The sequence below is a fragment of the Squalius cephalus genome (genome assembly GCF_949319135.1).
Source record: "Squalius cephalus genome assembly, chromosome: 3".
In the NCBI taxonomy this organism is placed as follows: Eukaryota; Metazoa; Chordata; class Actinopteri; order Cypriniformes; family Leuciscidae; genus Squalius; species Squalius cephalus.
The window spans coordinates 19440933-19457571 of NC_137124.1; the positions used below are offsets into that span (position 1 = coordinate 19440933).

The following is a 16639-nucleotide window of genomic DNA, read 5'->3' on the forward strand; positions in this document are numbered from 1 at the left end:
AGCCTATCCCTTTAATGTTTTAAAAAGTTTATTGGACTATTTAGTTAAAGGTGTATTAAATAATTAACTAATTTCTGACTGGTTTACCGAAAGCTAAAGCACAGCATGCTAATTCTTTTAATAAATACATTGCCAGATCACAATGCCAAATATTCATGAAAGTTGGCTATTTAAAGTTAAGAGACTATATAACAACTACTAGCACCTCAGTTGAACTTTATCGTAAACCAAAGCTTTGTGTTAGCTCCAGTTGTGCATAGGAGCTGGTTCTGTCCGCATGTAAGCTCTATAAACGCTGCAGCCATGGCAATCTGGTCTAGAATTTGCATTTATATGATATTTGTATTTTTGTAATTGAATTTTTGCCATGAAAATAGCCTTAGATGCTGACATGGCATTAAATAAAACAATCTATCTATCTATCTATCTATCTTGAATTTGCCAGACAGCCACCAAGGAGGTTAATGGGGAACTAAGGCAGATGTCCTGCCATTGTCTGCATGAATCAGTTCCTTTCATTCAGTCCATATCATTACTGTAATTGAGCCTGTAGACACTCATTCTCCTTTACTGCCAAGACAAAGCACATCTGGTAATAATGTCAGGTAGAATATGCCAGTTAAAACACAGACAAATAAATAAGAGATTGATGCTAGTTGATAAGCCCAGTGCAGAATGATCTGGAACATTGATTCATGTGTTTGGTGGACATGATGCAGCACATAATTGGAGAAAAGAATATACTCAGCTGTAGCTTGTGGGCAAATGAAGGTAAAGCAGTTGTGGATGCAATTACATCTTTTCAAGAGTGCTCGGAGCATGAAATCAGGCCTATATTTGCTTGCTATGATTATGATAATGAACACACCATAAAAGTGTAGATGGGGAGTAAATTTGACAAAGATGAAGGAAAAAAGAAGACAAAAAGTGAGAGATCAGCACTGGCATGACCAGTATGGTTGGAACGAGGGTACCGTTCATTAATATAATGCACTTTTGCAAACTTTAGCAGCCGGCTGCTGCTAATAAGCCCTAATGAAACGGAGCAGCGCTGCTCCCTCACAGTGACCCTGGTACTGCCCGGGATAAGGCAGGGTTTTGTCTCCGGGAATAATTGCTCTTTTCACATGTTACAAGTGTCCTGACCCCTGCGGTCGGCAGGCACTTTCCCCGAGTATAATTACTTCTGATCCGGCCCAAATGAGGCAGCCGCATTAGGCCTGCAATAACACTGGCCCGGCTTCAAGCACAGCAGCGTGGGGAGTCTCCGGGATACCTCCAAGCCCTGGCGGTCATTTCCATCATGTCAGAGATGTATTTCTTACACTTGCAGTCACCTCTAGGATCCAAAGCCTTCTCTCTATCTCTATCTCTATCTCTATCTCTATCTCTATCTCTATCTCTATCTCTATCTCTATCTCTATCTCTATCTCTATCTCTATCTCTCCTCTAGGATGAGGAGATTGAGAGGCTTACTAAACACATTGTTTGCTCTTGGTGCCCTGCTAAAGCTTTGGCTAACAGATGCGATTCCAATTAACGGATAACTTCATTAACTCTCTGTAAGTGTGTGTTCGTTATTTATTTTTTGCTTTACACTTTTCTTTCTCCTATTAATTTTAATTTATTCACATGGGGTTAATTAAAAGAAATGTATCAGGGAGATATGCAACAGCTATCTAATTAAATTCATTACTGCTTATTTTGGAGACGTGCGAAAACTGGCAGTGTTTTTGCAAGAGGCAAGTTGTTCCAACACTTTGCTGCTCGCTCGCTAGCATGGTGAGAAAACAGCTCTGGAAGGTGAGCTGTCGACAGAATCAGAAAAGCTTGTGCAAAAGGAGTGGGAGAGCACACCCGACTCAGGGGTTAAAAGAGTTTCTGAGGAACATTCAGTAGCTCAATAGAGAAAGAATAGGGAGGTGTGTGACCTCACATTTAGACAATCAAACGTCACCCGTCTGGAAGTTTTTCTCTACAGTAGGCCTGGAGTACGCGTTTGTTTTGGGTCTTCATTTAGACGGATCTCGGAGACTGCAGCCTACCCATTTACTCCACCAGAAGGCATAAACTGTCAATATCCCCAGCTGATGAGTGAATTCATATATATATGAACTCAATTCATTTTTTCCCCTCTTTTCCCACAGATTGCATTTGCATCTGAATAAAGGAATAAATCCATCTATTCTCCCTCTAGATCTTTTCAGTCTTTGAGAAAAAAAGAGGACAATCTTATCTACTACTTCATGACTCCTGGCAAGAATGTAACCATTAGCACTGTCAGAGCCTCTTTCTGCCATCTGTCGCACAATGATGCCCCAACACTTTTTAGCCAACATTAAAAATGCATTTGGTTAGGCATAAATGCAGGCCTTCTAAAGTTTGTGTCACTCCTAAGGTTAGGGGAGTGATGTATGAAATTCCCCTCTCCCAGCAATTACTACACATTTAGCGTTTCAAAAGATATGCCAGGAGACAGGTGTGCCATTCAGAACCATGCTGCAAGGTTGAAAATGGAAGAAACTGCACGCAGCACAACTCCATTTGGGCCCCGTTTAGAGCTGAATAATGCAAATCCACCACAGGGGGTATTTGTTTGGTGTGTGGGGCCTCTGTGTCACTCGAACACTCTCTCAGATGCCCATCTCCTTATGGGGTAAATAATGAAGCAGGGCTTGGATTGCAACAGTTACATTTCATTTGCAGGCCTTTTGGGCATGCAAATTACATTGGGGACCAGCCTTTACTGTCCAAGCTTAATCAGGTGAACATTGTTGTTAACATTACATAAAGTATATTAGCGGTCATTTGACAAGTTGTAGTTGCTACAGTTTCCTAGTCATCGGAGAATGTGAACTTCAGAGCTTCAGGTCTGAATCTCAAAGAACAAAATGTTCAGATACTCGTTTTTTTATTCTTATCAGTACACAATTACAGTATTTCCAGCCTGTGAGTTTGTGGTTTTACTTGGGTAATCTTTGTTAGGTATCATTCATAATGTTTATCGATGCAATAGTGATAGTTACTCGCAATATTTTAAATATTTTAAATTTATAGTATTCGTATTGCACAAAATTGGATATTTATTGTCACATATTGAATTTCTGCATATTTTAAGATGTAGATTACATTTCCATATTCTAGCTCCATGTTCAAAATAGCAACCCTCTACACACACCTTGGCAATAGAATCACCATTGGCTAGTACATTTTTTATTTTTTTGTTTACTCGCCAGACTGATACTAATTAATATATATAATAAATGTTATTATAATATATATAAATATTATATATAATTTTTTTTTTAAAAAGTAATACATTTTTTTTTTAATATATATATATATATATATATATATATATATATATATATATATATATATATATATATATATATATATATATATATATATATATATATATATATAAACAATCAGTTTATCTTTTACGTACACACTTAACATCAGTCAATCAAGCATTATTATATGCTAATCAAGCACTATTTAATGATTGAACTTCAGTAATTAGAACTAAAACTTGGTAACCATGTATGCATATTTATCATTTTCACTGAACTTAGGACTGGTGGAGGTGCTTAAGATATTGTTGGTCATTCAGTTACTGTAAAAAAAATAGATTATAGTAATAGATAATATAAATTATTATTAAAAGATAATACTACTACAGTAGTAGTATTATCGCCAGTAGGAATTAGCGCCAGCCAATGAGATTTGAAAGTTTCCGCCCACTACCGGAGAAACCGACATATCTTCTGCTTGTTCTTAAAAGCTGAATAATTCAAAATGAACTACAACAAATAATATCGTTTACATGTAGCGCGTCGATTCTGTGTGGTACATAAGATTCTCTCTCTCTGTGAGTGTGTGAGTGAGTGTGTGAGTGTGAGAGAGAAGCAGTAGAGTAGAGTTTACAGTACGCCAAATACAGGTACTGTACATCCATTGAGCTGAATAGAAATATTACAGATCGCTTAATTGATGGAAAGCTCTCCAGCTCTGGAGAACTCTCTCAAGCGCTCAGTCAGTGTTCAGCGAGTGAAAATATAAACTTAAACTTATCTTTAACACACACACTGGTGAGTAAAATCTAAGAATTTATTTGCCAATGGCTAATGATAGACATTATTTAGTCGCCAGAGTGAAGATTTAGTTGCAATTTAGAGGGATGAATAGTGATCATTTTATGACATAGATTTAACCCTTTAAAGGGTTATTTCACCCAAAAATGAAAATTATAGTATAATAAAGGCCTTCTGAAGTTAATCGATGTGATGCATTTTTGTAAGAAAAATCCATATTTATAACTTTATAAACTGTAAATCACTAGCTTCCAGTAACGGCCATGCTTAAGTCAAGTTCCGGCCGAAGAATGACCTGACGTATGACGTAGGATGAAGGAGTAGCGTAAGCTTAGGTGAGAGTAGACTCCTCTTGCGGTTCAAACAAATAGGGCTGGGCAACAAACTCAAGCTCCTCCGTAATTCCCCTTTAAAAATTCTCATTTTAGACTTCTAGTTCATGAACAGTGTTTTGTTTTGCTCTATCCTCTGCTTCCGAGTTCATCAATACATCATGCGTTGGGTCAGAGGTCACTCTTATGCGGGAACTAGACTCGCATACGGCCGTTACCGGAAGCCAGTGATTATAGTTTATAAAGTTATAAATATGGATACTTTTCTTACAAAAACACATCGCTTTGCTTCAGAAGGCCTTTATTAACCCGCTGGAGCCGTACGGATTACTTTTATGATGGATGGATGTGTTTTTATAGATTTTAATTTTTTTCACATATTTTTTTTTTTTTAAATATAACACACCAATTATGTTTGGCTGAAAGAAGAAAGTTATATACACCTGAATGGCCTGAGGGTGAGTAAAGTATGGGATAATTTTCACTTTTGTGTGAATTAACCCTTTAAGGGATATATTGAAGTTTCCATTTAAGAGTGCATGTCAGCTGTATGTAAATGGCTTTTTATAAATTTAACATTTAATTTAATATTCAACAATAATAATATTGATATGCCTCCATTGACACTATTATACAATAACTGAATTGAGCTGGACGATGACATCACGGTTTACTCCAGAGCGGCTATATATACACTCACCTAAAGGATTATTAGGAACACCATACTAATACTGTGTTTGACCCCCTTTCGCCTTCAGAACTGCCTTAATTCTACGTGGCATTGATTCAACAAGGTGCTGAAAGCATTCTTTAGAAATGTTGGCCCATATTGATAGGATAGCATCTTGCAGTTGATGGAGATTTGTGGGATGCACATCCAGGGCACGAAGCTCCCGTTCCACCACATCCCAAAGATGCTCTATTGGGTTGAGATCTGGTGACTGTGGGGGCTATTTTAGTACAGTGAACTCATTGTCATGTTCAAGAAACCAATTTGAAATGATTCGAGCTTTGTGACATGGTGCATTATCCTGCTAGAAGTAGCCATCAGAGGATGGGTACATGGTGGTCATAAAGGGATGGACATGGTCAGAAACAATGCTCAGGTAGGCCGTGGCATTTAAACGATGCCCAATTGGCACTAAGGGGCCTAAAGTGTGCCAAGAAAACATCCCCCACACCATTACACCACCACCACCAGCCTGCACAGTGGTAACAAGGCATGATGGATCCATGTTCTCATTCTGTTTATGCCAAATTCTGACTCTACCATCTGAATGTCTCAACAGAAATCGAGACTCATCAGACCAGGCAACATTTTTCCAGTCTTCAACTGTCCAATTTTGGTGAGCTCGTGCAAATTGTAGCCTCTTTTTCCTATTTGTAGTGGAGATGAGTGGTACCCGGTGGGGTCTTCTGCTGTTGTAGCCCATCCGCCTCAAGGTTGTGCGTGTTGTGGCTTCACAAATGCTTTGCTGCATACCTCGGTTGTAACGAGTGGTTATTTCAGTCAAAGTTGCTCTTCTATCAGCTTGAATCAGTCGGCCCATTCTCCTCTGACCCCTAGCATCAACAAGGCATTTCCGCCCACAGGACTGCCGCATACTGGATGTTTTTCCCTTTTCACACCATTCTTTGTAAACCCTAGAAATGGTTGTGCGTGAAAATCCCAGTAACTGAGCAGATTGTGAAATACTCAGACCGGCCCGTCTGGCACCAACAACCACGCCACGCTCAAAATTGCTTAAATCACCTTTCTTTCCCATTCTGACATTCAGTTTGGAGTTCAGGAGATTGTCTTGACCAGGACCACACCCCTAAATGCATTGAAGCAACTGCCATGTGATTGGTTGATTAGATAATTGCATTAATGAGAAATTGAACAGGTGTTCCTAATAATCCTTTAGGTGAGTGTGTATATATATATATATATATATATAAATTAACTAAATTAATAACTTTAAAACAAAAATTAAACATCACTGAACTATTTTCTTCTGGAAACAAACTTTTTTGCATTATTTTCCTGTTATCTCTGTAAATTTGCTTTGAAACTATTTGTATTGTAAAAAGCTCTAGATAAATAAATGTGACTTGACTTGTGCATTGTAATTCTTTTTTTTTTTTTTTTTTGAGCAATTAAATTAAGAAATATTTATCCATCTTTCAATACTGTACAGTAGCCTATAATATTATGATGCATACATTTACTTGTAGCATACAAACTATTTAGTGTTAGCCTATGTGTATTTTAATTGCCTTGTTTTAAATGTATAATATTAGCTATGTATTGATTATTGGCCATAACATGAAAATAATTAGCTTTCGGTTACCGGCCAGAATGTCAATCTCTCTCTAGATAGGAATACGGTTTGGGTCTAATCATAATTAGCCAAATAATGTTATTGTTATTTATGTTTAATACGGTTATGTTCTCATTTAGAAGAAATGTTTAGATGACGAATAAATGGGTGTAATGTATTATAACCTTCTCCATAGCAGCATTGAGAGCACAATGATTGAATGGCCACACCATACAAGGTTATTGACGTTGCTAGAGAATTCAAGAGTTAAATCGAATGGCCACTCCATTATAATCTCCAACCATGCACGAGAGACCGCCACGTTTAAGTGTCAAGAAAGGGTAAAATGAGCGGCCGGCAGAAAGGGGGCTGGACAGCATTATTCAGCCTGTGCTCAGTTTCCAATTTCAATTAAAGCCGAGCAGAGTGGCCAAGCGCTTTGGACCACAGCTGCCACTCTAATGGCTCAGAACCCTCACGCTGAGCATCGATTAAATCAACCTCACCAATACTGTGTCCTTCCCCTTTAAGGAACAATACAAACTAACCGGCAATCACTGCCTTTAATTAGGTATTCAAGATGTGATTTATCGAAGGTCGGCCAATGAGTTGTGGAAGTTAGGATCTCATTAAGTGGACTGTGTTTCCATTTGCCAGCCTCCCTCCAGTGCTTTCTCTAACAGCGTCCTCCCTTATATGTTGTGGCTTTTTTTTATTAAAAAAGGAATAGATTTTAATATCCATGTAATATTTGGATGGAATGTGTTTACACAGCCTATATTGGATTTCTCTCTCCCAACTATTTTCTTAAGTACTTTACATGAGGTTTGTTATTATCGGTTTGTGGCATATATATGGAAAGTTTATTGAGCTGGGGGGAGTTTTCATTATGTTGTCCCAATAGAAAAGAAAACCCCTCTGGCATACATGTTTCCTATATTTATAACAGTGACCCAGGCAGCATTACAAATACTGATGAAGTGAATCCCTAGATTTCAACAACACCAAAAAAGGTACAAAGGTATTATGATAACAAATGGTTTGGTTTCTCCTTTAACAGCAAAAAACTTTGACAGTGCAATAATGATCAAGTGAAAAGCATTAAAATGATCAAAAATGACAATAAAGACTTTCTTATATATATATATATATATATATATATATACTTCAAATGTGTTTTTTTTTTTACTTTCTTAAAATAATCCTGAAAAAAAAAAAAAAAAACTGTTTCCACAAAAATATTAAGGAGCACAACTATTTAAAACATTGATAATAAACAAAATATATTGGCCACCAAATTAGCATACTAAAACGACTTCTTAAAGATCATTTGATACTGAGGACTGGAGTAATAGTTCATAAAAAAAAAAAAAATCATCTCTGTCATCGAAAGAATTGGGATTAAATTTTACAATAAAAAAAGAAAAAGTTATTTGAAATTGTAATATTTCACAATATGACTTTTTTAATCATAAATGCAGCTTTAAAGAGCATAAGACTTCTTTCAAAAACAAATATACATAATATATGTTTTATACAGTACATACACAGAGAGAGTGAGAAAGACTGAAAGAGACTGATACATACAGTACAATAGTTTGCTTCAGATTCCAGTCCCAGAGAACCTATATCATCTGCATGATAATGTGTGGTTGTGAGGTGAGTCAAGAGGCTACAATCTCCAAAAACATTAAAGCAATAGTTTGACTATATTCCTCACTCCAGGAATGACAAATTGAATCATATATTGAACAGTGTATTTCAGAATTCTTCTCGCCGCACTCCGCTATTCGGTGATCTTCAATAGTGCCATTGCAAAACACAGATGCACATCAGCTATGAGGACTAGAACTTCAATGGCACACTGAGACATGCTTTGTGCGTGCATTCAAACATGTTGTAAACATACACGGTAAATACGTTCTGCACATGCAAACCAATTGCACACACACATATACATGCACGCTAATGCACACAGTAAACATGTACCCATACATACCTACATACCCTGTACTTACAAAACACACCACCCTAAAAACACAACGGTTATCAGTGTGTGCATGCAGTTCTCCGGTAAACACACTCTTGTGAATATGTATCTAGGGAACATTTCAGGAGGGATTAAAAAAGGCCTTCCAACTAATAGGCATAATGGAAGATCAATGTATAACAAGATGGAAACTCTCATGCATAAACAGACCCCGTTACAATTATGCCACAAGATTCTATTTCTACATTAATCATTCATAACTGCGTAGCACACCCTCATAAACATTCACAATGCTTTCCCTTTCTGTGACTAAATACCTTTCACAATTCATGTCTGGCATCTTCCCTTGTTTTATCATATGTGAGTTGGTTGATATTTACAGAATAAGCAAGGCGAGGTGTGCAGGTAATCATGGTGTGAATTTTTTTACACTCATACACTCATACACGCATACATACATACACACACACACACACACACACACACACACAAATACACACACACATATACATATATGGCAACACTAATGAACGGCTATGATACCTCAAGCTGCACTTTCTAACTTCATTAGAACCAAATGTGGATATCAGTGTAGGTATCATTAGGAAAGCTTTTATCAAGTTACAGAATGTGATAAGGTTAATGAGGAGTTTATAAAAGTGTCTCTGGCGGATGGAAAGAGCTGGCAGGGAGGGTGAGACCTTAAGCAAAGTATGCTAGTCATTTATTTCATTAGCATGGCCACCTGTACTTTTTTTTTTTTTTTGAAAGGCTGAACCTTTTAAAACAAGAAGGTCATGCCAAAAAGTAACACTCAAAAGTGCAGCAGCAGAACTTGGTCGTGAAAATTGCATGCATGTGTTGATCTGTAGGTCACTGCGTCGCTCTTTACCTAGTGCTATAGGTCGCAGTCAGTGGTAAAGTAACATTCCTAGAGCTTCACAGGACAACCGGCGCAAAAGATGAGCGATGAAGGGAGGAGGGGGGAAAATAAACAAATAAATAAATATAGGAATGGAAGAGGGACTGATGAAATGGAGCCAAGTGTGACGACCTGCTGCAAAAGAAGCGGAGTGTGTGTGTGGGGGGAAAGAGAAAGTGATCGCACACAAATGCAATAGACGAAGCAACTCACCCTTGCAGCGAGACGTGCTAGCGAGAGGTGCTGCGACAAGGTGACACGAGGGAATAACATGTGGTCTAAAGACCAAAGGAAAGTAAATTAAAAACCACCTACTGTAAAATCATCAATATGTAGCTGTATATCCCTTTTTCAGCAGAGCATATGTACTATTACTTGGAGCATGTCCACTGGGAGAAGCTACTATTGTTGAGAATTCCAGAGCAGAAACAAATTTGAAATGAAAAAAGGCAAACATTTGTACAGACATTGTAGCAAAAGTGTAACATTATATAGTGTTTTTCTATTTTTAAGATGACGTTAAATTTGGACGGGCCTGATTTGAGTAAACATCATACTACACACACAACACTTAGATATTGTTTTCTGCACATCTCTTGCTCATGTTCCGGTATTTTTTTTTTTTAACACTGCACCTGTCTGCATTCGTCTCAGGACTCAAGGTGAAAGATAAGGTTGCTCTGAGACATTTTAAAAGGTAGCCTAAAAATGACGATTCATCTCGCTGGCAGCATGTCTGAGGATGTTATAAAAGGTTTTTGGTGTTCCCAATCCTTCAGTGATGGACTGTACGTCCTTGGAGCTTTTCAGAAATCCCATGTTTATTGAAATTATTTAAAAACTTGCCAATAACTACATCTTTACACAGGAAAATACTGTAGAAGCAAGACTGGGAAGGATTCATAGAAACACGCTGCCGTGACAGACTGTATGGATGCAATGTGAGTCTTAGCCAGCTCCCTTGATGTTTGACAGAGTGTTTAGAAATGTAAACGTGCTGGGGTGTAAATTTTAATAAAAGTGTTTGCACGTAGCACAGGAAGGGAAAGTGATTGAGCTTGTAATCGGTTCCGATGAACGCAACCATTTGCATCATAGACAGATGCATCGTAACTTTAACTCTCACTCTCTCTAGAACCTTCGTCTTTATTTAGGTCCCCTTTGAGTTGTGTTGAAATGATGGGAAATGATATACATCTGTAGTCACTGATGTGAGAAAGCACAAGTTTGATTGTGATCAAGTGCCTTGGGACAGAGACAGAAATGAGTTTGGTGAACTGCTCATTTAGTCGATCACATAAGATCTGGATTCGGTCTCTTTTGCTCAGTTTAATTCTCGTCAAAAGGATTGGAATGTTGTCCCAGGTGTTGCAACGAGGGGGGCCCGCCCATAAAATTTGGTCATGTGTCCCCAGGATTTAAGCGACGACCCTGCATGCAGTTATGGTAAAATTGTACAACCAGCTATCCAGTTTTGTACCATTGAAAAGGATGCATCATCTTGTAATGTTTAACATTTCAACATCAAAATGTATCAGACCATCATGCATTCAAAACCATCATCAAAAAAACAAAAAGAGCATGCCAATTCGAGACCACACAGCGATGAGGAATCTCTATATTGAGGACACATCAGTTGCAGATATATTGAACTGTAATTGCATCAGGAGGAAATGTTTATAAAGTAGGAATTTCTTCAGGCTTAAGCAATATGAGTGGTAGGAACACAAGCATTAGGCCCCGAATCCAGGCGCAATATTGCGAGAGACCCAGGGCGAGAGAAACATTGATGTAATTTCAATATTTGAAATTGGCAAGTTTAATTTAGAGTAAGAACAAGCCAATAAGCTGAGAAAATAGCAAATACAAGAGAGAAAATTACCTTGCAGGATGAAAAAAGTGAAAAGACTTAAGGAATGTATAAAAGTAATCTCCAAGTGGAAATTAGAAATCAACCCACAGAAAGGGGAATAACAGAAAAGAAATATTACTGTCCACTCTCTAAATCAATATAAAATTGCTACGAGACAGAATTACCATGGTAACTCAAGTAAAGAATGAAGCAATTCTTTTCTTTTTTTTTCTTTTTTTTAAATAAAAACTGGTGCCTGAAGCTCCAAGTTTTATTACAGCGGCAGACAGATCAGGGGTCTAGTATTCATTTGAAACATTGCATTTCAAATACATGCATTAGGAACGAACAGATTTCATTGGTCAGTCGGCACGCATGGCTCGTAAATTAAACGGTGAACGGTAACCAAGAATTTATCATCAGGATGAAGAATAGAACGGTGTTCTTTTCTCTTCACCAGGTTCTAGGGAGCCCAGCGATGCGAATGATCAATCCTGAACAAGTCCACAATGAGGACCCAATTATTCCTCCCAATCCAGATAGTTTTAAATACCTTGAAGGGAAAGAAAATGGCTGAATAGCGTATTTCTCCAGAGAGAATTAAAAGTCAACCGAGAGCTTCTTTTATTTAAAGGTAGTCATGAAAAGGAGTTGTGCTTGTTCTGTACCTTAACACATTTCCCCACTCCCTCCTCAAAGTCATGGTAAGAAAGTACAAGAGCAAGTACTGTATGGTATTGTGTTGTGGCCTGAAAGCAGTGCAGCTTTTTTGCAAGGATCAAATACAGTGCGAGGACCACTGATGACAAAGCCTGCAATGCTGAAATGTGAAAGGGTTGATGATTTGGGAAGGCAGTGTAATAGTAGTACAATAGCGAGAGTGTGCAAAACCCCGCCACAAGCCCCACATCGCTCTACTTTCAATCTCCTGCGCTTAGTACATCATTGCATAGAAGTGAATGACCCAATATTTCACATAGAAAAACGTACACATTTTGAAACTTCCTAATAAAGCTTCCTAAGAGTGCAGGGTGAATTTTAGGTCAGAAAACTAAAGCAAGCTTAAAGTATTTTGTATCCTACTTTAATGAGGATGTCGGGGAGAAGGTAACCGGATAATTCTTCTATTGCTGAACTTAGTTATTTCACAGAGTCATATTGAGACCCTTTGGAAGTTCAGCTATGGAAACCAAATACAGAGCTGACACTGACATCTGTAATTTTCAGAATTGTTACAAAACCGCAATCATAAAACATTTTGTTTGAAGAACATTTCTAAATCTGAAATATCATAATGCACCAGCAAGTTCATAAGTACTGAGGATCTGTTGACTTATGTATGGGTGATGTTAACTAACATGAGGGTTGTGCATATGGTTGTATTTTTTTCACAAGGCTCAGTTCAATTCATCTTATTCACTAGCTTCCCTCACTTTGAATCTGAATCCAGTACAAGATGTAGCGAACTATTTGGGTACTATACCTCAACTGATATATTTAAGAGAGAGAGAGAGAGAGAGAGAGAGAGAGAGAGAGAGAGAGAGAGAGAGAGAGAGAGAGAGAGAGAGAGAGAGAGAGAGAGAGAGAGAGAGAGAGAGAGAGAGAGAGAGAGAGAGAGAGAGAGAGAGAGAGAGAGAGAGAGAGAGAGAGAGAGAGAGAGAGACCAAGCTGCCTCCCCATCCCTGCCAAAATGCCAGCGCAGTTGTTCGGCTCCAGCAAGCAAAGGGTGAAGCTTTTAGGCAATGAGCAGCAGGTGATCTAAGCTTTTCTGTAAGTCCTAATGCTCCTAAAAGCCACTCTCCCTGCTTCTGTAATTGGGCATCAGTAGTTAATGTAGTATTGACTGCATTACATGCTCCTGTGCATCCTCTCCTACTAATGCCATTTGCATCACCTTGTACATTTACCATATTGCTTAGCCAATAGCTGTTAAAAGCAATCTCAATCATGAATCATATGGGGAACTTTTAGCAAGACAGACATCCAAAGGAGACAATTTACAGTTGAGTTAATCTGGGTACATTAGCGCAACATGGATTGAGCGAGACAGACCAATTTATGTTTCTACGGCAATCCCTTTATTGGTTTTTAGATGGGTTAGTGAAAGGATGGTTGGCTCAAAGAGATATGAAATATCCATTTTCAAACATAAATATGGGCCTGAAATGCAAGCCATTACTTTAGAGGGGAAAGGGCCCCTGGCTAAAACTAAATGTGTGCGTGATGACAATATTCCATGAAAGATGACAGGAAAGGCATTTTTAGGTCAGAGACGCTTTGTAGAGATTTTTTTCCTCTCTCAACACTGTTACAGAAACATATCAAAATACAAAAAAACGGTATTCAGCTTCACCAAAAACTGACAAAAACTTGTCAGCACCACAAGCTCTAAAAGAAAAGTTTATAAACGGTTTCCATAGGAACCAGAGTGCAGCATATACAGAGACGTGCATTGTTCATGTGCCTGTAAAAACACAAAAATGCCTACAAACTAAATACACTGATATAAATTTGGTGATAAAATAGTTCTCGATTATACTTATCATTAGTAAGGGTTAAGGTTCAAATGCTCTCACCTGTGAGCGAGGGCAGCCGCTGCGAATGAAACATCTCCGTAACTTCACAGATTTGCACGAGCGCTAACTGATACTGCGGTGAATAGCGACGTTGGTTCAGCTCTATCTACGTCTTTTAAACAGATAACATCATATTTCATACACGGGGACAGTAGAGAAGTGCACCGCATTCTGCATTCTCTCCCGACTCGAAGTCTTTTAGAGTAGCCTCTACCGTACGCGCTTCCTCCCTCATGTAAACCTGACGAACGAATGAATGTGTCCGTTTGATGACAAACTAACTGGAGCATGAAAGTGCCGTTCGGAGAGAAAATGGACGCTAAATGCTGCATTTCCTTACTGTCCCGTATTCTTCATAGTCGTAGAGAGCAAATGACTGCACTAATAATCATCCGTGCACTTACCCTCTTCCTTGTCTAACACCATCGTCCTGAGGAGCGAGGAGTCCGGCTCCAGGCGATCCGTTCTCGGCTCCAGCACACTTCTGCGCGCGCCGCTCGCGTCTCTGAGAAGAAATTGCTTTGCAACAACAAAATAATAATCGTCCGTGTTGCTGCCACAAGCTTTAATTATACAGGCTCGTCTGTGTGGTTTTCCGCTGTTCAGAGACGGAAAGCCATGTAGAGTAGCATATGTGTGTCTGTTGTTCTATTCTTTAATGTATTTCGGAGATTATATGCAGCGATGTCCCCCCAGTTGTGTTCGCGTACGCAGCGCGTCAGTAATATCCACGCTTGCAATTAACGATGTCTAAAACTAAAGTGAGACGCCACGGTGCATTCCATGCGAAAATGAAACGACTACACTAACTCAAATCTAATTTAAACACCCGTTTAAATTGAGCTGCCGCGAAGAAGCTCTCGGAGTAGAAACGTGTTCCTCCCAGTTCTCATTTGCTCCGAAACTGTAACTATATTCAAGAAATCCAATTCTGAGGCTGACAACTCCTAACAGCATGCTCGCGCTGCCTTTCTCACCCAATTTATGCGCTCCGCGCGCTCCTGCTACTGAATAAATGCGCGCGCTTCCCAGAGAGCCACGGATTCCCCTGTTAATTAAATCAATTCATTATGCTCAGATCTGATTAGCAGCCCTTCCCCCCTCTTTGAATCAATTATTCAATACACAAACATAATTGCTTGTGCCAGAGGTGTCTAAGTATTAGCTTATTTAACTCCAAGGACACTAATTACCCCTAGGGCAAGGGAACTTTTCTCATTAATTCTGACAAAACACAAAAGCACAGCTAAGGGAAAGTGTGTGTGTGTGTGTGTGTGTGTGTTTTCTTGTGTGATTGTGATGTGTGTGTATATAAATAGAGAAAAGAATGTTTGAGCTTTTAAAAACATTTTGCTTAAACTATGCTTATGATCTAATTTGTTCATATTCTTCATTATTGTCATTATAATATTTCCACTGCATGTGTATGATCGGCTAGACGACTCACTTTCCATATACAGATAAACAGTCATTTTGAGAGCAACAACACAACAGATGGGCTGTGTTTTGATTAGCGGTGAGATAGGAGACCGCGTTTGGCTCTGGTAATATAATTGTTAGCTGTTACTTTGCTGATAAAAGTGTTACTGTTTCATGGTGGGCAATTTGTGGGGTTTTCACCTGCCCTGCGGAGACTCTTAACCAATCAAGGCAGAGATCCACCCGAGATTAACCATTAGGGGAGATGCAGAGGTTACAAGTGCTCTGTTTGCTAGCAAGTAATCTGGCGTACTAGTTTTCCTTTACTTTTATTTTACATCCCTGTCAAAGTAGAGATGAAAAAATGGTGCCTCTTTTAATGTCTTTGAGATCTGGATCTCCCTGAAGGTGATGAATAGACATAAATTATGAAATCGTAATTCAAATCTACTATGCCCCCAGACATTCATTCGTAGTTTAATTCAAACTATAGGCTGTCGCAACCTTAGCAGATTGGGACATTACCCTGCCCCTAAAATCCATTGTTTGAGCCTTTGCTCTCTGCCTCTCTTGCTTGACATGTCTGACTTTTCATTTCTGCAGTGTGATAGATGGATGACTTTTGACCACAAATGTATGTCGGCTGACCTCTTGCAGAAGTAAATGACACCCAATTATTCCAATCACAAGAAACTGAGGGAACAAGGAAAGCGTGGCCCCTTGTTGTTGAATGCATGGGCTACAAAAGGCCTGCTGACAGTTAAATTGGAAAACAATAACATGGCCGGTCTCTAAGTGCTGCTATAGTGTTTTGAAAAGCCATATGCTGTTAAGACACTTCTTACAAAAAGAGAAAGATTCATCTGATTAAATATGAACACAAATTATGTTCTACATGTAAAGGGTCATTTTCGGACTGACAGTGAGATGTAAGCCTATAGAGTGGTTCATTATTAGAAAACATGAGGTTGTGATATTCTGGCTTCTTATGAAGCCCTCTAGGAATTACTTTGAGTGCAGTGACACGTATCATGCTTCCCTTCTGAGCTGATGGTCAGTGATGGAGCGATCCATTGTTTCTTTATTATTAGGAGGCCTAGAGTGTGTCCGTGTTCTACGGCACACTGCATACGGGGTCAGCTGTGACT

At 38.7% G+C, this 16639-nt stretch overlaps 1 protein-coding gene across 2 annotated transcripts in view; it reads right to left on the reverse strand.

The window, feature by feature from the left end:
* lmo1 (LIM domain only 1) overlaps positions 1-15096 on the reverse strand; it is a 36536-nt gene extending 21440 nt beyond the window's left edge. The window contains exon 1 of one of the 2 annotated variants that reach the window (XM_079865780.1): positions 14477-15096. In XM_079865780.1, the coding sequence (XP_079721906.1) occupies positions 14477-14498 (22 nt within the window). In that variant the 5' untranslated portion in view covers positions 14499-15096. Of the gene's footprint in view, positions 1-14072; positions 14249-14476 lie in introns of those variants that run through there. The other variant, XM_079865779.1, reaches the window with a different exon arrangement.
* Positions 15097-16639: the final 1543 nt, after the last annotated feature.